Source organism: Bos grunniens, chromosome 6 (genome assembly GCF_055505025.1).
Source record: "Bos grunniens cultivar Pamir isolate PY7600 chromosome 6, Bosgru_T2T1.0, whole genome shotgun sequence".
In the NCBI taxonomy this organism is placed as follows: domain Eukaryota; kingdom Metazoa; phylum Chordata; class Mammalia; order Artiodactyla; family Bovidae; genus Bos; species Bos grunniens.
Window position 1 is genome coordinate 32,554,758 of NC_141170.1, and position 24,919 is coordinate 32,579,676.

Sequence of the window (24,919 nt, forward strand, 5' to 3'; positions counted from 1 at the left end):
TCTGGTCTGGACCTGGAGTGTTTTTTTTGAAATTTACTTAGAAATTGATTCAATTTTTTTTATGGATACAGGGGCAAATAGATTTGCTATTCAGTTTTGGTAACATTTTTCCATTTTTTATTTAACTTTATTATTTAACTTATAAATGTTTAAAATTAATCAGTATTTTAACGTTTCTCATGCAGAGTAAGTTATCCTATGGTACTTTAACTCCATTTACCCCCTCATGACTTTACATGCTCTGATTATCAAAATTTTTATTTCCTTCTCTTTTATACTTTTTTAAATTTCAAGAGTTTTTGCTGTTGTATTTAATTAATGGAGCAATTTAAAACACAGTAACCCTTCTTTGCTCTCTCTATAAAATAGATGATCTATAAAAGATTAATTCTCTTGGCTCTTATAGCTGTGGAGAAAAGTCTTTAGCCTTTGGTTTTAAAATTACTATCATGGGTTATATAATTTTGGGTATATATATAATTAGAAGAATTTTCTTTTAATACTTTATAGATGTCACTCCACTGTTTTCTAACTTGTTTTCTAGCTTGTATGGCTTATAATGAGAAGTCTGTTCTTATTTTTTAATTTGTTTCTTTGTTATTAATGTGCTTTTAAAATTTTCCATCTCTTTTTAAGATTTTCTCTTTTTCACTGATATTCAACATATTGATTATAACATGCTAGAGGGAATTTTGTTTTTTCTTCATCTTTTATTTTTTAACTTGGTTAATTGAGCTTCTTGGATCTATATGTATGTGGAATTCATTACATTTGGAAATAGTTTAGCTATTATGTCACTCAGTACTCGATTCTACCTATAGTTCTTCCATCAAGGACTCTAATTACACTTTTGGTAGGCTGCTTGTTTATTTTCTTTTTCTTTTTAAGGGGAAGGTTGATTAATTTTCTCTATGTTTCATTTTGTGCAGCTTCCATGACTGTATCTTCAAGTTCATCAGTTTCTTTTCCTATGCTATTCATTGTTTTATGTTCATCTTATCAATATATTATTAATATTAGATGATAGTCTTCATATCTGGAAGTTTGATATGGATCTCTTTCTTATTTCTCTCATGTACTTATGCTTTCTTCTATCGTTTTGGTGATAAGCTATTTGTAGTAGCTTTCTAAGTCCTTGTCAACTAACTTTATTCTCCGTGTCATTACTGTAACTCTATGAATGAGATATATATCTTTTTAAAAGTCAGATATTTGTAGTTTTTTTTAATGTCTCTTAACTTTTTATTGTGAGTTTACCTTGGTGAGTGCTGAGATTTTTGTACTCTTTTAAATATTTGGGGATTTTGTTCTCCTAGATATAAATTTTGAATTTGATACATTAGACACTTGGTATTAAGTTGATGTCCTGGAGAAGGAAATGGCAACCCACTCCAGTATTGTCCTGGGAAACCTCATGGACAGAGGAGCCTAGTGGGCTACAATCCAAGGGGTCACAAAAGTGTCAGATGCTACTTAGTGACTAAACAACAGTACAACATCTATTGCTTATTTAATATCATGTTTTCTAATACACGCTTTACTCTTTCTCCAGGGCTGTCATTTCTTAGAGTTATATAATATAGGACAAAACAAGGATGTTTTTTTAAATAGGATATATAGCTGAGGAAACATGCTTTTAATGTCACAAAAGGGAGGAAATTAAATATATTATGCTGGCAGATATATATGCTTACATTTAAGGGTGCTATCTGAAGGCAATAGAAAAGCAAAACAGGTACTTCATTATATGAAAACAGTGAATTAAAGAAATAATTTTGTCTGCTGAGTTTTAATCTTTTCTACACTTTGCATTTTAAATCCATGATTTCAATTTTCCATTGACTATTTTTTATTATTCCACTCTCCAAATCTCAAACAATATTAATTAATTCCATTAAATGGGCAACAATCTCTTTTTATTCAATATTTAGTACTTATGTACTCAGAGTCAGAGTCTGAAAATGGAAAGGAAAGGAGGCTCAGAATTTGAAGAAGATGTAAAATGCGAGTCAAAACTAAAATGAGGTATCACCTCACACCTGTTACAATGGCTACAATAAAAAAATGTTACAAGCTAACAACAACAAATGATAATGAGTGTTGACAAGGCTGTGGAGAAAAGGGATCTCTTGTACACCATTGCTATTAGTGCAAAATGTTGCTGCAGCTATGGAAAATAGTATGGAGAGTCCTCAAAAATTAAAAACAGAGCTATCTCATGATTCAGTAACATCACTTCTAGGTACACATCCCCAAAAATTCAAATTAGAATATCAAAGAGATATTTGTACTTCCATGTTTATTGCAAGAGTATTCACAACAGTCAAAATATGGAAGCAACCCAAGTGTTTATCAACAGATGAATGGATAAAATAATGTAGTATATACATACAAAATTTCCTCATAAATTAAGCTGCTGGCTTATGAGTCATGTTAAAAATATTAATTAATTTCTCTTTTACTAAACATATTGTTTGTATGTCAGAATTGAGTATCACATTTCATCAAGTGCTTCTTTTTGTAGAGAGACAATTATATAAATTTCTCCTTAGCTCTAGTACTAGATACATAATATTAATGTTTTTCCTTTCAGTGAATATTTTCAGCTACAAACCTGACTTAACTGTAATGTATTTTTTCAGTGTTTTTAGAATATATTGCTAATATATTAATTAAGATATTTTTACTAACAATTCACATTTCCATTATTTATCAACAACAGATAGATGTCATCTCATTCTGGCAATAAAAACAATATTTATTGTTGCACTCAAAATTCACAGGGCATAAAAAAGACAAATATTTTTTGTTTCTTTTTTTTGAAAATTACCCTTTAATCACATTATGGTTAAGCACTTAGTCAGTTTCTATAGTCAGATGACCTACATTCAAATCCTGGCTGTGTTATTATATTCTCTGAATGATAGTAAGCAAATAACACACTTTCCTATGCCTTGGATTTTTTATCTGAAAACAGATAATAACATTACCTTCATCAAAAGATTGTAAGAATTAAATGAGTTAAGGTATGTAAAGTACTTAGAATGACACATGGCATACTGGAAATGCTCAATAAATGTTAAATTATTTGCATCAAATCTAATAAAAGTATATTTTATAAAAAAGACTGGTTGTAACTAGATTAAAAAACAAATAGGAAGAACTGAATAGACATATTTCCAAAGTGGAAATGCAGATGGCCAACAGGCACATGAAAATATACTCAACATCATTAATTTTAAAGAAATGCAAATCCAAATCACAATGAGATATTAATTACCTTATACCTGAAAGAAGGCTATCACCGAAAAGAACACAAATAACAAATGTTGACAAGGAAGGAGGTGAAAGGAAACCCTTGTACACTGCTGGTGGGAATGTAAATTGATACAGCAACTAGAGAAAGTAATAGGGAGGTTTCTCAAAATACTAAAAATAAAATTATCATATAAACCAGCAATTCTACTCCTAGGCATATATCCCCCCAAAACCAAAAACACTGATTTCAAAAGATATGCACACTTCAAAGTTCATAGCAGGGTAATTTAAAATTGCCAAGATATGAAATCAACCTAAGTGTCTAACGCAGATGAATGAATAAAGAAGATGTGATCTGTACAGACAATGGAATACTGTTTGGGCATACAAAATGGAGAAGAAAATAGCAACCCACTCCAGTATTCGTGCTTGGAGAATCCTATTGACAGAGGAGCCTGGCAGGCTACACATCATGGGGTCATAAAGCATCAGACATGATTGAAATGCCTTAGCACACATGCATAAAAAAATGAAGTTTTGCAATTTGCAGCAACATACATCAAGTTGGAGGGCATTATGTCAAGTGAAATGACTCAGACAGAGAAAGACAAATACTGTATGATATCCTTTATATGTGGAATCTAAAAAATACAACAAACTTGTCAATGAAACAAAAAAGAAGCAGATTCACAGATACAGAAAACAAACTAGTGGTTACAAGCAGCAAGAGAAAAGGAGGAGAGGGACAATATAGGGATTGAAGAGTAAAAAAAAGCGAAAAAACAAAGCAAAAACAAATAGTTTCTATGAAACCAAGGAAAGAATACACATTTAGCAAAAGGCTAATCTGCTTTGGTGATGGACAGGGAGGCCTGGCGTGCTGCAATTCGTGGGATCGCAAAGAGTCAGACATGACTGAGCGACTGAAATGAACTGAACTGAATTGAACTGAATCTGCTTTATAATGTAATGGGTGGGGAATGCAAAGAGTAAAATGATCTGTATAATCTTTTCTCCACTTAAGATCATAGTTCTCATATTTGTGGTTATCCAGCTAGCATTTATCTATTCAACTTCTTCCTAATCAAATGAGTGGTTTTAACGTTCTGGTTGGAAACTTCAGGTAAGAAATTTTTAAATCTTACAATAAGCAGTACAGATGGCACCCCACTCCAGTACTCCCTCAGGGATGGGGGAGCCTGGTGGGCTGCCATCTATGGGGTTGCACAGAGTCGGACACAACTGAAGTGACTTAGCAGTATCAGCAGCAAGCAATGCATAATGTATACATGGACTTTGTATTTTCTTCTAAAAAGTATCAGTCGTTATAAGATTGATAGTTAACTTCTGGTTTGTTTTATTACTTCCCTTAAAAAATTTTTCAGGTTTTTTTGAAATAACTTGAGAGTTCCTCCCCACCTTGACTTCAGTGTTACACTTCACAATAACTTTGTAGATATTGAGGGAATTGTATGATAGAGCAACAATTTGTAAGTTTTATCTAAATGTGAGTTCATGTGCCTTTCTAGAGCTTCAATCCAAGTGGAGAGTTTATTTCTTCCTCATTAGCCAACACAAAAGGAACAAATAAGATTTATGCTAATGTACGTTGAAAGCAAAGGTGATTCTCACAAGTGGCTACTTTGTTCTTTAAGGTAAAAGATGAATAAAGATTAAGATGTCATCCTTGCTGGGTATTTTGTTTTTTTAATATTGTGCAGTGAATTTTTTATATCAGATAATATGCACATATCTCAAATAAATCTCAAATGAGGTAAAAGTGGTTAGTACTCAGTCGTGTCTGACTCTTTGTGACCTCATGGACTGTGGCCTTCCAGGCTCCTCTGTCCATGGGATTCTCCAATCAAGAATACTGGAGTGGTTAGTCGATCTTCCCGACCCAGAAATCAAACCCGGATCTACAGCTTTGCAGGCAAATTCTTTACAATTTGAGGCATGAGGAAAGCCCACACAAACCTCAAATAACTATGCAAAGTCAAATCTATTTATTAAAAGAAGAAAATTTAAAGTTTCTTTAAGAAAATCCTGTTGTGTAAAAAATAACCAATTTTGATATAAATACTATGCTTACTTCCTTTATGCAATTAAGTAAAGCACAGATTTTATTATCATCATTTATGGGGGTATCAGGGGATGAGATGGCTGGACAGCATCACCGATGCAATGAACGTGAATTTGGGCAACCTTTGGGAGTTGGTGAAGGAAAGGCATGCTGCAGTGCATGGAGTAGCAAAGAGTTGGACACTACTGGGCGACTGAAAAGCAACATGATAAAAATACTTGTACATACTAACCTTTGTTTACATTTGTTAGCTGTTTCTTTGAATTCAATTGATTTGACAAATATATTAATCATATTTTAGCTGTATTTGCTCAAAAATTTTCTGGAAAGAGTGTATTAGCTTTTCAATGCTCTTAAGGTCAAAATAATTAAAATCACATTTTCAGATCTTCACATTGGGAAAAAAAAATTTTTACAACCTCTTTAAATTTCTATGATCAATATAATTTCTTCACTTATTTTGTATTAGCTCAAGAACAGAAACAAATCTAAAATTTAACCTCAGTACTTTGACAAATGTCTTAATACTTGTCACATTATTTAAAGCCAGAAAGTTTATGACATGAGTGGTTTCTTTTGTATACATTACTCAACACTAATGTTCAGATACTTCTAACTCCAAGATGAGAGTCATGTATCTCATCTCTCATAAGACTTCTTATCTGTATCACCCCGTCTGAAAACAGTCTCTACTCTGTATAGCTCTGAAATATTTATTTGATGACCTGCATTGTTTCATCTGAAGATACTCAGCATTTTCCTTAATTAAGAAAAGGAATTCAAAGAGAAAGCTAATAGATTTTAAACATGTCTTTCTCTCCAGGCACTACGCTTGCTGTTTAATCAGCATCATTTTATTTACTTAAATATGTATTTATCTTATACATTGCATTTATACTTGCATAATTTATAGTGTCTATTGTATAGTTGTTCATTTATTATATATTAAAAATATTTTATTATCTATTTTATTGTATGACTTTACAACACAAAAGCATCTTAAGTTGTTTTTAATTTTCATTTTCTAGATAAAAAAAATCTAAGTCTCATAAATACTAAGCAGCACACTGTTACTCTAGGATTTTCTGGCCTGTGTGTGTGTGTGTGTGTGTGGTGTGTGTGTGCATGTGGTGTGTGTGTGCTCAGTGGTGTCTCATTCTTCGGGACCTGGTGGACTACAGTCTGCCAGGCTTCTCTGTCCATGGAATTTTTCCAGGCAGGAATACTGAAATGGGTTGCCGTTTCCTCCTCTGGGTGATCTCCCAGACCCAGGGATTAAACCCAAGCCTCTTGCATCCCCTGCATTGGCACCACATGCCACCACCATTACCACTAGCACCACATGGGAAACCCCATTTTCAGCCTGATTCTAAAATTGAACTTTTAAAATATATCCTGTGGACTTTAATATGGGCTTCCCAGGTGGCAGTAGTGCTGAAGAACCCGCCTGCCAATGGAGGAGACATAAGAGATGTGGATTCAATCCCTGGGTCAGGAATATCCCCTGGAGGGCATGGCAACCCACTCCAGTATTCTTGACTGGAGAATTCATGGCCAGAGGAGCCTGGTGGGCTACAGTCTATAGAGTAACATAGAGTCAGACAAGATTGAGGTGACAGCATACATGCACAGCTTTAATATACTATGCTGCTTTTTGTTACATTTATGTACACAACTTTTTCATGTTCCTCTGAAAGACTGTAAGATGAATGTAAGACTGTAAGTATCTCTTCAATTCATCTTTTGCCTAGTAGGGAGTTCTATGCCTAGTAGGTATCTAATAAACACATATAACCTGAATAAAGACAATATTTTAGTTGCCTAAAACTGGATCTGATTCCTTGTTAGTGAATAAAATGAACAAAATAGCAGTACATTGTGACCAGTTGTTCATCCTAATGGATCAACTATTTTAAAGTCTCCAGGCAAGTGACCATGGACCAGGAAGACTCCAGCAGCCAGATATTATGTACATACCATAAAATCCTACTGCACAGAATCTTGAACTGAAATCCATCCCATGAACTGTCTTATCACTCTGCTAAGCTTTGAATGCTGCTGCTGCTGCTGCTAAGTCGCTTCAGTTGTGTCCAACTCTGTGCGACCCCAGAGAAGGCAGCCCACCAGGTTTCCCCATCCCTGGGATTCTCCAGGCAAGAACACTGGAGTGGGTTGCCATTTCCTTCTTCAGTGCACGAAAGTAAAAATTGAAAGTGAAGTCACTCAGTTGTGTCCGACTCTTAGCGACCCCATGGACTGCAGCCTACCAGGCTCCTCCATCCATGGGATTTTCCAGGCAAGAGTACTGGAGTGGGGTGCCATTGCCTTCTCCTAAGCTTTGAATAGCATTTTGTAAAATGTAGCAATTGTTTTAATAAAGTAGTTGCTGTTTCACTACAGATTATCTTTGGTGATGTGGAGCTCAGAAGTGACATCACTAAAAAATATAGGATTTTTAATTTTGATAGATTTATTAAAACAAAATGAGTCACCTCTACTTATTCATAAACATATACATATGCACAGTTTTCATAGAGATCATTTTACTGGGATGACTTGATTTTGCATTATTCTGTGTGAGTTACACAAATTTATATTGCACATTTTATTAATATACTGTCAGCATGTTTGTATATATTACTTTTAAGTAGTTTATTTAGTAAATTTTTGTCAATGATTCATTAACATAAAGTATTTTCCTAAACATATTATTAGAATACCAATTAACATTACAGTCACTTATATTTGTTTGTACTTTCCATTTTGTAAGTATTACTTGCAATAATTTTATCTATTAATGGGGCTTTCCTTCTGACTCAAATGGTAAAGAATCTGCCTACCATGCAGGAGACCTAAGTTTGATCCCTGTGTCAGGAAGAACCCTTGGAGAAGGGAATGGCAACCCACTGAAGTATTCTTGCCTGGAGAATTCCATGGACAAGCCTGGAAGACTATAGTCCATGGGGTTGCAAAGAGCCAGATATGACTGAGTGACTAACATTATCTATTAGTAATTAAAAAATCTTAAAAAGCTTAATTGTTGATAGTGACACTATAAAATATATATTAAATATTAACAGCAACAGCAGCAGCATAGCATTAGCAACTCTACATTTTTTAGTAAGTTCTGGCTCTATCTGGAGTTTTGGTACCTAGGTCTGAGTGGAGAGTTGAAATACACAGTAGCTTTAAGCAGCATAATAGTAATAATTTAACAATTATAAGATGCAAAGGAAGGGTTGAAGGATCAAGTTCAAGAAAAGCATAAGAGAGCAAGATTCATAACCAAAGCTAAAGCACCAGGCTGAGAAATGACACAATTAATCTGTAATTGTCATAAAATTATGATTATAGAGCTACCACAACTAATGTCATTTTTATAGAGAAGTTTTGGATAAAAAATGAGAAATCATTTGTCTTTCCTTTTTGTTTAAAAAGCAGAGAAATTCGTTTGTGTCACACTTCATCGAATCTTCTACATCAGGCAACATCATGTTGAACAAGATCATTCTACTGTTGTCTCTTCAGATAAGTCTCCTAGGAACCACTTTCGGTGGGAATGTTCTGATTTGGCCAATTGGCTAAATATTAAGATAATTATAGATGAGCTGATTAAGAAAGGGCATAATGTGACTGTCCTGGTTGCTTCTGGTGCCCTTTACATCACCCCGACCACTAACCCATCTCTGATATTTGAAATATACGAGGTACCCTTTGGCAAAGAAAGAATAGAAGGAGTGATCAAGGACTTTATTTTGACCTGGATGGAACACAGACCATCTCCTTTAACTATTTGGAGATTCTATCAAGAGATGGCCAAAGTCATCAAGGACTTCCACATGGTGTCTAGAGAAATCTGTGACAGTGTTCTCCAAAATGAAAAGCTAATGGAAAAGCTGAAGAAAAGCAAATTTGAAGTCTTGGTATCAGATCCAGTCTTTCCTTGTGGTGATATAATAGCTTTAAAATTGGGAATACCATTTATCTACTCCTTGAGGTTTTCTCCAGCCTCAACAGTGGAAAAACACTGTGGGAAGGTACCATACCCTCCTTCCTATGTTCCTGCTATTTTATCAGAACTCACCGACCAGATGTCTTTCACTGACAGAATAAGAAATTTCATTTCCTACCATCTACAGGACTACATGTTTAATACTCTGTGGAAATCGTGGGATTCCTACTATAGTAAAGCTTTGGGTATGTTGCATTTTTATTATTAAGTTTTAACAAACAGAGCTTTGTATCATTTCTTCTCTGTTTCCCTATGGCTATTCTTCTTCAACCCTACATGTTGATTAATATCTATTACTATCATTTGCTATCAAAAATGAAGATAAAAGACACTATGCTTTGGAACTACAATGTGCTGTTTTCTAATTTTATGGACTTGAAGATACCAAATAAGTTCTTTTATGGATAACATTTTGTGACAAATACCAAAGTTTAAAAATAGGGCTAAATTCTCATTTAGATATTGTATTGAAAACAGAAATTGCCTAGAAACTCTAGTGGGATGTGGAAAAACCTGGAAGAAATTAAGCTTTCTACAAGTCCATTACCAGTATAAACATTTGTGTGTGTGTGTGTTTAAAAACATTATATGTTTATGAAAATGTTTGATTGTTGCACATAAACTTCCTACTGTGTTCTAGATACCCTCTAGATAGAGAGGTTGTAACAAGGGCTGAGGTCAAGTTCCTGGCTTCAAGGATTTCACAGTCAAGTGGAGAAACTAGACATAAAAATAAATATTTACAGTATAAATGATGTGAGTAATGGAAATATGGATAAAGGACAGAGATAGTATTAGATTGGCCAAAGAAGTTTCTTCAAGTTCTCTAATGTCTTATGGAAAAAATATAAAGGAGACAGGTGGTATGTGTCAAGAGAGTGGTATTTTAAAAACTTCAGAATTGAGGTGTTCCATCTCAAAATGAAATTTCAGGAATTTTCCTGAAAACTAAATGTAAGGAAGGAAGCAAGGTGCCCAACATTGTGGAGTCTTAAAACAGCATATGTGTGCTGGATATTATTGATGGTTCAGTATTCAGTATTCATGAAGGTCAAAGTGTAAAAGTCAGGAAGCATGAGGAATAAATTTGGAGATGTCAAGACAGCAAGAATGAATTTATTCAATATGTATTTACAAAGCCTCTAGTGTGTTATGCTAAAAATTTTTGTTTTTAGCTAATAAGTAGTGGGAAAGTTTAAAGAAATGCATTATGATTGAACTGTATTTTATGTAAAATATTTAGATAGTTGTGGACCTTGAATGAAAGGTTGTTAGATGTAGGCCATTGCATCACTCCTGGAAAGATGTGATAAGTGCATGCACGAGTGAAGTAGCTTATAAAGAGAAAAACAATGCAGATAATGCATTTAGGAGAACAGGCTTATGATAACCAGTTTTCAATCAGGAGTGTGTGACCATGGAGGTGTAATTAAGCTTCCTTGTACCTGCAGTTATTTATCCAGATAAGAGGGCTATTGAAAGAACTAAATAAGTTGATATATAAAAGGATTTTAAGATTCTAGGAGCTAGTGACCAATCAATTTGTAATACTTCTTTATTAGATAAAATTAATGAGGTGATAACAGATTGGTATGGAGTATTAATAAGGACAAGGAAGAAATTAATATGGTTTATTCTTCAGATAATAATTGACATGTATGCATGCTTAGTGGTGTCAATTCTTTGTGATCCCGTGAACTGTAGCTTGCCAGGCTCCTCTGTCCATGGGATTCTCCAGGCAAGAATACTGGAATGGGCTGCCATTTCCTTCTCTGGGGATCTTTCTGAGCCTGGATTCAAGACTGTGTCTCTGACGTCTCCTGCACTGGCAGGTGGATTCTTAACTACTGAGCCAATTGGGAAGCTTAATATAATTGACATATAACATTAATTACTTTCAGATATACAGCATAATGATTTGATATTTGTATATATTCCTAAATGATCACCACAATGAATCTGGTTAACATCAGCCAGCACATAGTTACAATGTTTTCTCCTTGAGATAGTAATTTAAAAATCAACTCTTTCAGCAAATTTCAAATATACAATACAGTTTATTATTATTAACTATAGTCACTGTGCAGAGAAGCCAATAGCAGCCGACTCTAGTACTCTTGCCTGGAGAATCCCATGGACAGAGAAGCCTGGTGGGCTACAGTCCATGAGGTCAGGAAGAGTCGAACACGACCGAGTGACTTCACTTTCACTTTTCACTTTCATGCATTGCTTGCCTAGAGAATCACAGGGATGGAGGAGCCTGCTGGGCTGCCGTTTATGGGGTCGCACAGAGTCGCACTGACGTGGCTTAGCAGCAGCAGCAGCAGCAGCAGCACACTCACCATGCTGTGTGTTATATCCTCAGGACTTATCTAAATATTTTAACCTGGAAATTTGTACCCTCTGATCTCCTTCACCTATTTCATCTATCCTCTACTCTCATCTCTGGCAGTCACCAATATGTTCTACTGTATCTATGAGTTAAGGTTTTATTAGTTTTAGGATATAAACATAAAAATATTTTATGGTATCTGTCTTTTTCTGTCTGACATTTCACTTAGCACAATGTCTTCAAGGTCCAAGGTCCATCCATGTTGTCGTTTGGGATTTCCTCCTTTGCTATGCCTAAATAATATATCAGTGTGTGTGTGTGTGGGGGGGGGTGTGGGTGTGGGTGTGTTGGTGTGTGTGTAGCCAAGACATGAAAACAACATCAATGATTAAATAAAAATGTGATATCACATGTAGCTATTGTAGATGATGCTGCAATTAACATAGGCCATAGATATTTTTTGAAGTTAGAAATAGAGGGAAACAATAGAATGGGAAAGACGAGAGATCTCTTCAAGAAAATTAGAGACACCAAGAGAACATTTTATGAAAAGATGGCCTCAATAAAGGACAGAAATGGTATGGACCTAACGGAAGCAGGGGATATTAAGAAGAGGTGGCAAGATATTAAGAAGTGCTGTACAAAAAAGATCTTCATGACCCAGATAATCATAACAGTATGGTCACTCACCTAGAGCCAGACATCCTGGAATGTGAAGTCAAGTGGGCCTTAGGAAGCATCACTATAAACAAAGCTAGTGGAGGTAATGGAATTCCAGTTGAGCTATTTCAAATCCTAAAAGATGATGCTGTGAAAGTGCTGCACTCAATATGTCAGCAAATTTGGAAAAGTCAGCAGTGGCCACGGGACTGGAAAAGGTCAGTTTTCATTCCAATCCTAAAGAAAGGCAGTGCCAAAGAATGCTCAAACTACCACACAATTGCACTCATCTCACACACTAGTAAAGTGATGCTCAAAATTCTCCAAGCCAGGCTTCGGCAGTAAGTGAACCATGAAATTCCAGATGTTCAAGCTTGTTTTAGAAAAGGCAGAAGAACCAGAGACCAAATTGCCAACATGTGTTGGAGCATCAAAAAAGCCAGAGAGTTCCAGAAAAACATCTACTTCTGCTTTATTGACTATGCCAAAGCCTTTGACTGTGTGGATCACAATAAACTGTGGAAAATACCAGACCACCTGACCTGCCTCTTGAGAAACCTGTATACAGGTCAGGAAGCAACAGTTAGAACTGGACATGGAAAAACAGACTGGTTCCAAATAGGAAAAGGAGTATGTCAAGGGTGTATATTGTCACCCTGCTTATTTAACTTATATGCAGAGTACATCATGAGAAATGCTGGACTGGAAGAAGCACAAGCTGGAATCAAGATTGCCGGGAGAAATATCAATCACCTCAGATATGCAGATGACACCACCCTTATGACAGAAATTGAAGAAAAACTAAAGAGCCTCTTGATGAAAGTGAAAGTGGAGAGTGAAAAAGTTGGCTTAAAGCTCAACATTCAGAAACTAAGATCATGGCATCTGATCCTGTCACTTCATGGCAAATAGATGGGGAAACAGTGGAAACAGTGGCTGACTTTATTTTTTTGGGCTCCAAAATCACTGCAGATGGTGACTGCAGCCATGAAATTAAAAGACTCCTTGGAAGGAAAGTTATGACCAACCTAGGTAGCATGTTGAAAAGCAGAGACATTACTTTGTCAACAAAGGTCTGTCCAGTCAAGGCTATGGTTTTTCCAGTAGTCACGTATAGATGTGAGAGTTGGACTGTGAAGAAGGCTGAGTGCCGAAGAATTGATGCTTTTGTACTGTGGTGTTGGAGAAGACTATTGAGAATCCCTTGGACTGCAAGGAGATCCAACCAGCCCATCCTAAAGGATATCAGTCCTGGGTGTTCATTGGAGGGAATGATGTTGAAGCTGAAACTCCAATAATTTGGCCACCTGATGCAAAGAGCTGACTCATTTGAAAAGACCCTGATACTGGAAAAATTGAGGGCAGGAGGAGAAGGGGACGACAGAGGATGAGATGGTTGGGTGGCATCACCAACTCAATGGACATGAGTTTGGGTGAACTCCGAGAGTTGGTGATGGACAGGGAGGCCTGGCGTGCTGTGGTTCATGCGGTCGCAAAGAGTTTGGCACAACTTAGTGACTGAACTGAACTGAGTCTTCATTTCCTTCACTAAATATGCAGAAGTGGAATTGTTGTATCATATGGTACATCACTGACTCGATGGACATGAGTCTCAGTGAGCTCTGGGAGTTGGTGATGGACAGGAAGGCCTGGTGTGCTGCGATTCATGGGGTCGCAAAGAGTGACACGACTGAGTGACTGATCTGATCCGATCCAATCTTCTATCTTTAGTTGTTTGAGGAGCCTCCATACTGTTTTCTATAGTGAGCTGTGCCAATTTATGTTCCTACCAACATTGCACAAGGGTTCCCTTACTTCACCTACATTTATTTATTTTTATTTTTTTGATAACAGTCATCCTAAGAAGTGTAAGGTAATAGCTCATCATGGTTTTGATTTTCATTTCCTTGATGATTAGTGCTTTTGAACACTTTTTCATGTTTCTGTGGGTCATCAGAATGTCTTTGGGAAAATGCCAGTTCAGGTCCTCTGACCATTTTCAGTCACATTGTATGTATTTTTGTTACTAAGTTGTATAAGTTTTTATATACTTTGATATTAGCCCCTTGTCAGATATTAGCAAATGTTTTCTCCCATTTGATAGGTTGCCTTTTAATGTTGTTGGCACTTTACTTTTTTTGTGCAGAAGCTTTCTAGTTTGATGTAGTCCTACATGTTTATTTTTGCTTTTATTGCCTTTGCATTTGGTAAAAAATCCAGAAAAGTATCCCCAAGATCTATACCAAGGAGATTAGTGCCTATGTTTTCCTCCAGGAGTTCTGTGGTTTCAGTTCAAACTATAAAAGTCTTTAATCCATTTTGAGTTGATTTTTGTACAGGATGTAAGACAGGGATCCAATTTAATTCTTTTACATGTGGCTGTGCCATTTTTCCAACACCATTTATTGAAGAGACTGTCTTCTCCTCTGTATATTCTTGGCTCCTTTGCTATAACTTAATTGACCATATATGAGTGGGTTTATGGGTGAGAAATATTAAGAGGGATGTCAGTTATAATTGGTTCATCATTTCTTCTGGGTATGTTAAATAGTTGCCTGCAAATTGAAAGGAAGACAGATATTTCTCTCCTGGAATCTAAATAAAAATCTACCTATTCTAATGTTTAGAGAGAATAAGCACAGCTACTGTGGTGATCATGAACTACCCAATGAAGATAAAGAGATGGTCAACATCCTAGGGCTAAAACGGGACCTTAAAATTTAAGGAAGAGGATAAAGGAATGGCAATTTCATGAGGCAACAAAGCTGTCAAGATGTTTGAAAACTCTTCAACCCCTCATGTATGTAGTAAAGCAACAATGAAATCTGAACATGTGCAGCATCTCAGTTAGTGAACTAGAGGAATGCACATCTAGAGCTCCTTGGTCTTGATACATGTCTGCATTCTCATCTCATCATTTACGTTTTTTATCAACTACTCATTGTCAAGCTTGGGATAATAATGATCAGGATTATGATGTTCTTTGTGTTGGTGAACTTATCCCTTATAAACCTTCCCCATGCTAGCAATCTCAAAATCACATTTCATTATATTGTGTTTGTAAGTTAATACTGGTAATAAAACCACACTATTTTCCCTGTCTTAAGACATTAGAATAATCTTTCTTAGCAATTTATTCACGCGAAGGTAATGAAGATTTCTAAAAATATTCTTCTCCTCTAATTGATAATATCATGTTTCTAGTCAAATTACACTTTTCCGACTTAGAATGACTATTTAAAGTTCGTTTTACTAAAACACAATATTCTTAAGTCTGGGGACTTGAACGGTCATGTTCAAAAGGCCAGGTAAGAAAGAAAAGTACTGATACAACAAAGAATTTATTTTTGTGTGGACTTTGTACATGCAGAATGATAAATGAGGATTGTGAACAGAACTGATGTATAAAGAACTTATTTCCAACTTGTAATTTGAATTTATCTTTTACTTTAGCTTGAGTGCTCTAATCAAAATCTTTGCGAAAAATACATATCCACTCAGGTCTCAAATTTTCACACCTGAGTAAATAAATGGAGTAAAAAAATGTAAGATTATTTTCGGCACTGGAATGCTGTAAGAACCTCAGAGTGAGTCCTTAATCTCTTCTAATTGCTAGGAATTGGATATTATGTGGAAATTACCTCTTTTATTTCAGACATTGAATATTTGGTTCAAATTCATGAATATCATTATAGTAATAGCATGTAATATTTGTTGATCTCTTCTGTGTCACTGTACAGTGTGGTGAGTGCTTCACATTTAATAGATATCTTAATCTTTAATGAACTTTTGAAGAAAAATCTACAATTACAAATGAGAATATTGAAGCTTAGAAATAGTGAACATGTTAAAATCAAATCATGTATCTCTTAGGTTGAGAAAATTTTCAAACAAGTGTTTCTAACACCAAAGCATTTAGAAGGATTTTTCTTTCCTTTAAAACAAATTATCAATTTTTCAGACTCTTTTAAGATGAAACTTTCTTGGGTACTGTTTGTCTTCCTTTCAATGTATTTAGTTTTGAAATCTGCTATTCTATTTCTCTCCCAGTTTAATTTGCCAGATGGAGTTTAATTTGGCCATATTATCATGAGGCAGCTTGCTATTCCTTTAGGCATAGGTCTCCAAGTGACTCCATTGCATGGGGCAATCTGCCTGAGGATAGCTTTCTGGTCCTAAGAAAGCGCCACTTTAACTGAAAGTGAGAAAAAGCTCTTGCAGATTTCAGATATATTTGTTTGAAGTTGATCCAGGTAAATTTTATTTTTGTTTATATTAACAACAGAAAAGCTACCACAAAAACTGGGGAAACATTTAGGGAAATAATAATGTAGCTTTTTTAATTCAGTAAAAATGCTAACTATAATCCATAACTATTACCTATTACTAACATCAGTTTTACTCTGTGGCCACTATAAAAGCAAACAGTTTTTTTCTGTGATCTTTAGATATTGCTGCTGCTGCTAAGTCTCTTCAGTCGTGTCCAACTCTCTGTGACTCCAGAGACGGCAGCCCCGAAGGCTCCCCCATCCCTGAGATTCTCCAGGCAAGAACACTGGAGTGGGTTGCCATTTCCTTCTCCAATGCATGAAAGTGAAAAGTGAAAGTGAAGTCGCTCAGTCATGTCCGACTCTTAGCGACCCCATGGACTGCAGCCTACCAGGCTCCTCTGTCCATGGGATTTTCCAGGCAAGAGGACTGGAGTGGGTTGCCATTGCCTTCTCCACTTTATATACTAGATTTATATAAATAAACAATGTATTTTTATAGATGAATAATTAGATGAGTAATCTTTAAAAACTAATGCCATCGATAACAATAGTCATGAAAATATATTAAGTTCAAAAGAAAAAACAGTAGACCTTCAAAAAAAAATGTGACCATGGTATTCAGATTTTCACATGAACAAGGGACTCACCAAGCATAGGTAATTAATGTAAAATAAAGTGCTATAAATGAGGCAAATCTGAGTGTGTATTATCTGCATAGTGATTGATTTCCAGTAGTCATTTTAAAGTAGAAAAAAAATGTACTGGGGTCTTTTCCCTGAAGAGTATTATGTTTTGATTTGGATTTTTATTTCTGTTTTTCTCTTCTTAGTCTTTCCTTTGCTTCCCTCTCTCCTTCCTTCCTTCTTCTAGCTTAAATTTCAATTGACCTTGATTACTTTGAAGTTTTCAAATCACCACTAGTAACATTCCCTTTTCCACAGTTACCCATAAGCCAGATGATAACCATAGGTGTGGTATCCAAGATGGAATTTGTTGCAGGACTTCCACAATTCCCAGGAATAACTTTCACTGTGTTTTGCTCCCACTCAATGTAAGGGAATGAAGGTTATAATCCTTATGGGTATAATAATCTTGAGCCTTATGTCTTTGTATTTCTTCAATCATTTTTGAAATTTGGAACTGAATACTGTTAGTGTTAGATCATGTGTGAGGCACCTGGACACTGAGCATGACTGACACTTATGGAAGAATTTGTAGGTGTCTGGGAATATCTGCATTAAAGCTCAGGTGCCCCAGGCAGCCACTGTCTGAGGAGTAGAGAGAGGAGAGCCTCGTTGATGAGATCTGGTTAAATTGATCCCTTTAAAATCAGATTCTCTTCCTACAGTATCAATATAGCTAACATTTATTAAGCACAAATGCTATTCTTATTCTGAATAATATACATGCGTTTCTTAACTCAGGGCTTCCCAGATGGCTCAGTGGTAAAGAATCCACCTGCTAATTCAGGAGATACAGATTTAATCCCTGGATGAGGAAGATCCCCTGGAGGAGGAAACAGCAACTCACTCCAGCATTCTTGCCTGGAGAATTCCATGGGCAGAGGAGCCTGGTGTGCGACCCCCTGGTGTTCATGGGGTCTCAAAAGAGTTGGACATGGCTTACTGACTAAACAACAATTGCTTCACTCAGTATTCATAACTACAGAAAATAGGCATTGTCATTTCCCCTTATTTTGTAATGACCCTGAGTTACTTGCCTGAGGTTACAAGCAAGGAAGTGGTGAAGTATTTAATGCCAAACCCAGTGCTGGCATTTCTTTATAGAGAGCTTTAAAAGAGGTTTATACAGGGTACAACAAAGGGAAAAAAGAAAGTGCACGTAAGTTTAAAATGTCAAATGAATTAACTAAATGCTAATCAAACAGCTCAAATGCAATTGAAGCACTGATGAAAGGCTAAAAACGCTGAAGTTACTGAAGAGGTGATTACTCCTAAATTGTTCCTAAAACATTGTTCCTAAAACAATGTTAGGACTGGTTTGCAGACTTCTGTGGCTGATGGAGCCATCTCCAAATTTGAGCAACAATGAGAAATAAGTCAGCACAATTAAGTCCTAGCATTCAGAGCAACGTTCGGGGAGCACACAGGAAGGGGAAACCATCAAGCCAGGGCATGTCTGGGAAAAAATGTTGCAAGAAAAACTCCTGTACAAAAATGTTGTTTTAGAGATTTTCAATTCAAACTAATAGCATATTTTAAGATACTTTGATTTAGTTTTATTGGGCTTCCCTGGTGGCTCAGTGGTAAAAAATCTGCCTGCCAATGCAGGAGACATGGGTTCAATACTTGGGTCAGGAAGAGCCCCTAGAGGAGGAATGGCAACCCACTCCAGTATTTCTTGCCTGAGAAGTCCCATGGACAGAGGCGCCCAGTGGGCTCCAGTCTGTGGGGTCACCAAGGAGTCAGATATTACTGAGTGACTAAACAAACAAACAATTTAGTCTTATATAGATGACTAACATTCTCCAGCAAGTGTTATATACACACTCTTATTAAATCATATTCTGAGAACTTTATGTCTGTTTTATTACTACTTAGAGTCCTTTTTTTCAAAATAGAGATTGAACAGGAGCAATTGATTCTGAAGGGGAGCAAAACCTGCCAGCCTCAAAAGTGTCTCTTTGGCTTGAGGATTATCTGGGGCTGAATGTTTTTAATAAGAGACAAAGACTCAGGAAGTGTTTTTTTTTTCTTTAACCTCCTCATTAACAGCTTAAGATAATTTAGATAAGGTACTCAGTCCCAGAAGAGCCCTTCCACCAGAGAGATCTACAGAGAACATGGGCTACTGTGGTAGGGAACTCACCAGGGCCTGGAGACCAAAATTCACTCTGTGTTCCATTGTCGCTATGGCATAGCAAACATTCCTTTACAAAATATTTGATTTTTCATCTCTGTGTGAATTCTCTTCCTCCCCTTTAAAACTCCAAGCCCCTGCCTCCTTCTCCTTCTCTCAGGTGCCATGAAAGTGGAAATGAAAGTTAGTCACTCAGTCTTGTTCGGCTCTTTGTGTCCACATGGACTGTAGCCCACCAGGGTCCTCTGTCCATGGGATTATCCAGGCAAGAGTACTGGAGTGGGTTGCCATTTCCTTCTCCAGGGCATCCTCCTGACCCAGGGACTGAACCTGGGTCTCCTGCATTGCAGGCAAATTCTTTATTGTCTGAGCCATTAGGTGACATGCAAACCTCAATTATCTAGCTTATCCTTGGACCTCCTAGTCTTACGGAGACCTTATGTGTCATTAAATTTGTTTTTTCCCCTGTTCATCTGTCTCATGTTGATTTAATTCTTAGATGAGTCAGAAGAACCTAGAAAAGGTAGGGGAAAGTGTTTTTTCTCCCCTAAAATTCAAAGTACAATAACAGTATTGTAATTGGTACAAAGGTTCTATGACTGATCAAGTTTTCAGTTGTGGTACTCATATTTCACAGGCATATACTTTTAAAATTATTTCCTGAGCTCTTTAGTTACATTTAAGATGCCATTATCAAATATTCACAATTGTGAAATACAGTATTTTTAAATTTTTACTATTATAAAATGTACCTCAACTATTTCATTTAAAAAGTAGAATATAGAAGAAAAAACACTGGATGGAAAATCAAAATACTTATGCATTTACAGCATTATGACTTTCAGATTATTGAAACTTCTCTTGACCTGTTTTCTTACATACAAACTGATGAAGTTGGGCCAACAGGACGTATGCTGTCTCCAGAATGACAATTCCACAGTGCTATTACTGAACCCTTATAATGAACTAATAAACAAACAAATGTGTGATTGTTTTAAGTTACAAAACTTTAATTTTTCATGAAATTATGCACATTTGGCTTGTTATTTTTTCACTGATAGAAATTTAAATCAGCTTATACATGCATATGTCCCCAAACATAATTTATTTTTAATCTCTTCATAATTTTTGAATTTTCAAATTATGAATAATTTAGACATACAGGAAACCATAGAATAAAAAAAAGCAGATACCTCTATTGATTATAATGAGATTATTTCAACAGTCAAGAATAATTTAATATCTATACATATATATCAGTTACTAATCAATTTTGTTATCTTTTATTGTCTTTATTAAAATAGATAATTATATTATTGTCCTGAAGAGATCACTTAACAGTAGAAAGCTGACTCCATGAGCTCTTGAATTTTCTTTTTTTTTTAATTCAGGATAATTTAGGGCTGCCTACTTGCATTTGATTCTTGGGTATATTTTGATAAGTGTTTTCATAGTTATTGACAGTAATCTCTAATTAATTATTATACTTACATGGACTTCGATAATTGGACAAATCTCAGTATTTCACATATAAACTTTCAGTTTATATTCTTTACATGCTCAGTGTTTAACATATAAACTTTCAGGTATTCTTTATATGTGTTTGTCTCCTTTCTATAAGATCATGATAGCCACAGATTTCTTTATGAAGATATTTCAAATTCTTTTCACTAGACCTATTTTAATGGACCTCATGATTACTCATACTCTCCTCTTGCTATTTTTCTTCAAAATCTAATTAATTTACAAATTTTTGCCACTATAATCAAACTGGGGCTAGCTCTTGAAAGGACACAAATATAATCATTCTAAAAGTATCACTTCTCTATGCTTTCTTTCCCTTTCTCAGCTTTCCTGGTCCTCTTGTTCTTCAGGGGCCTGAAATGACACAATTCAGAGGCAATAGATTATGAAGATAAAATTCAGCAATTAATTTCCATTCTCATTTCCCACCTTCTATTCTTTTAATCACTTTATTTGCTCTTATTTTCTCTTTTTAATGGCAGCCTTTAAATATTTTAACTTTTAAAACAGCACCATTGTATATTAATAGTTGACCTTGTTCGATTTGGTATTCACTAAGAACCTCAACTAATAGATATCATTACATCCATGTCTAGCCAGTAATTCTGTGGCTAGCCCACTGATTTACTGGTCAATCTTATGGCAAATTTATTAGACTGCCGGCATTACTAAACTCTTGCTCTGAGCCAAGCAGTTTGCAAAGCAGCTTTGCAGATATTATTGCTAATGTAGTGTAGCAAATTAGCATCATCTCTAAAGCTGAGAGGATCTTGGTAATTCACCAGGGTCACAAACTTTATTAAAAGACAGTTTCTGAATGTGGGACTGATGAAGTCTAGTGTCCACCTAAGTTAAGCTACTAAACAGCTCTGAGTAAAAAGTGTGGGGTTCCTCTGGGTGCTGGTCCCTATCTCCTTGATTGTGGCAAGAAAATTAAAATTTCCCTATAACAAGGAGACAGTGATTAATTTGCTTTATTACAGAAGAAAAAGGTCCTCTATCAAATATATAGTAATTTATCACTCAATTAATCTAACAACTCCTTGAGGTGTTTTAGCAAACCTCCTTTAAGTGAATCTTGTTTTTAATTTTTGCTAAATATGAGCCATGGGGAAATGATAACAATGCCCATCACTGGGCATTGACAAAGTTCCTAAAACTTATTGTAAGAAGTCAGAAACGAGTGAAACAATTATCATGATTATCATCCCAGTTGTACTATTCTGTCAAATATGCTTTGGGTTATGCAATTCAACATTAGTTTCATTTTCCATGAAATGGAGTGAATCACTTCTGCCAAGCAAGCTATGAAAAGGATTGAATCAGACAATGCATGTAAAAATGTCCTATAGTTAAAGACATCCAACTTGAAAGGACTGTAAGTCTTGACAAAGTGGCCATAGCAGTGAGAACTGTTATTTTTTATCTAACTAATTTGGGGAAAGATATACTAATCTGAATATATATTTTATAAATCAGAGTTACTACTGAAGAAAACACAGGTATCAGGCTTATAACCTGTCTGCTTCTCTTTCTTTAAAATAGCAGCAGATTTCATTTCTTTTGTTGGAATAATCATATTAATACATTTAAGAACTGGAGTTATATTGTTTTCCTTTTAATCTATAGATCAGTTGAGTTATGAAAGAATGTAGCTGTCACATTAAATATTATTTTATTTGAAAAAAAAAATCTACCTAAATACTTTATACATTGAAAGCTTCTTTTCATCTTAAAAGATCTACAGTAAGATGGTTTCCATAATGGATGTCACCATACCTAAGAAGTTTTACCATCACCTGATTTTTAATTTGACTCTGATTGAAATTGTTCTAAGTGGGAACGTGCTAATTTGGCCAACGGATGGTAGCCATTGGTTAAATATTAAGATAATTTTAGAAGAGTTGAATCAAAGAAATCACAATGTGACTGTACTGGCTTCATCAGCGACTCTATTCATCAACTCCAATTCTGACTCTCCTGTGAATTTTGAGGTGATACCTGTTTCCTACAAGAAAAGCAATATAGATTCCTTAATTGAACATATGATAATGTTGTGGATAGATCACAGACCGACTCCTCTCACACTCTGGACTTTCTACAAAGAACTAGGAAAACTCCTAGATACTTTCTTCCGAATTAATATACAAATCTGTGATGGCGTATTAAACAACCCCAAGTTAATGGCAAGACTTTGGAAAAGTCGTTTTGATGTGTTACTGGCCGACCCTGTAACAATCTGCGGAGATCTGGTTGCTCTGAAATTAGGAATTCCATTTATGTACACCCTGAGGTTCTCCCCAGCGTCAACAGTGGAGAGACACTGCGGAAAAATTCCAGCACCTGCGTCCTATGTACCTGCAGCCCTTTCCGAGCTCACGGACCAGATGTCCTTCTGTGAAAGGCTTAAAAACACCATATCTTATCCCCTGCAAGATTATATATTTCAATCCTACTGGGGTGAGTGGAATTCATACTACAGCAAAGTCCTAGGTAAGTCTCTAAAATGTTCTGTTACTAATGATTCCAGATATCTTACTTATTCTTATTGTTGATACAGCAAAAGATTTCCATACCACTGCAAATGCCAAGCTGAAGTAAATATGTGTGTGGGCTAAGTCACTTCAGTCATATCTGACTCTTTGTTGCCCCATGGACTGTAGCCCTCCAGGCTCCTTTGTCCACGGAATTCCCCAGGCAAGAATACTGGAGTGTGTTGCCATTTCATCCTCCAGGGGATGTTTCCCACCCAGGGATCAAACCCTTGTCTCTTATGTCTCCTGCATTGGCAGGCAGGTTCTTTACTACTTATTATATATGTGTACACAATTAAATATTATTTTTGGAAAATTCCTAAACAATGGAATGGTGGTATTAATATGCATGATGTTGTCTCAAACAATAATCTTGTGCCTGTTTAGGTAATAGCTTTTCAAAGTGCAAATCAACCTTCAAGTATAAATGAAAATATCTTCAAATATAAATGAAAATATAAATACATTCACCAGGATAAATTCAGTTCAGTTCATGTGCTCAGTCATGTCCGATTCTTTGCGACCCAATGGACTGCAGCCCGCCAGGCCTCCCTGTCTATCACCAACTCCCAGAGCTTACTCAAACTCATGTCCATTGAGTCAGTCATGCCATCCAACCATCTCATCCTGTGTCATCCCCTTCTCCTCCTGCCTTCAATCTTTCCCAGCATCAGGGTCTCTTCCAATGAGTCAGTTCTTCGCATCAGGTGGCCAAAGTATTGGAGTTTCAGCTTCAGCACCAGTCCTTCCAATGAACACCCAGGACTGATTTCCATTAGGATTGACTGGTTGGATCTCCTCACAATCCAAGGGACTCTCAAGAGTCTTCTCCAACACCACAGTTCAAAAACATAAATTCTTTGGCATTCAGCTTTCTTTAGAGTCCAATTCTCATGTCCATACATGACTACTGGAAAAACCATAGCTTTGACTAGATGGACCTTTGCTGGCAAAGTAATATCTCTGCTTTTTATGGATAAATTATGACACTACTAAAAATACTTTTGAAGTGATACCTGATTTACTTTCCCTTCTTCATTCTCCATTTTTTTCTTTGTCTTAGGAAGCTTTAAAAATCCTAAGATTAGACACTGGGAACTTGAATTTATATTCTTCTTTGCCTCTCACTATCTCTCCATCCTGAGGCTTCCCTGGGTGCTTGGGTCAGCATTGCCTCCAGCTTAATTGCTCAGGGATCTTTGGCAAGCCTCAGGGTTTCTCACCTTACCAATTCTTTATGAAAATCAAACAAAATCAAACAAACTGTATAGGCCAGTTATGGTTTATTGTTTGTATTCTTTTTCTGATCTTCATGAGTCTTCCTCTCTTTCTTTTTCTATTTTATTCTTTCCTGAATGCTTTTTTTCTCTAGATCTATTACTAGTAGCAGGGATAGTAATTAACAGCGATTAAGTGATGTTACCA

At 35.9% G+C, this 24,919-nt stretch overlaps 1 protein-coding gene across 2 annotated transcripts in view; it reads left to right on the forward strand.

Annotated features, from left to right (window-relative positions):
* Positions 1-4,246: 4,246 nt before the first annotated feature.
* UGT2A2 (UDP glucuronosyltransferase family 2 member A2) overlaps positions 4,247-24,919 on the forward strand; it is a 56,495-nt gene continuing 35,822 nt past the window's right edge. Inside the window, exons 1-2 of one of the 2 annotated variants that reach the window (XM_086405513.1) lie at positions 4,247-4,381; positions 8,780-9,538. In XM_086405513.1, coding sequence (XP_086261639.1) covers positions 9,106-9,538 — 433 coding nt within the window. In that variant the 5' untranslated portion in view covers positions 4,247-4,381; positions 8,780-9,105. Of the gene's footprint in view, positions 4,382-8,779; positions 9,539-22,696; positions 23,454-24,919 lie in introns of those variants that run through there. The other variant, XM_086405515.1, reaches the window with a different exon arrangement.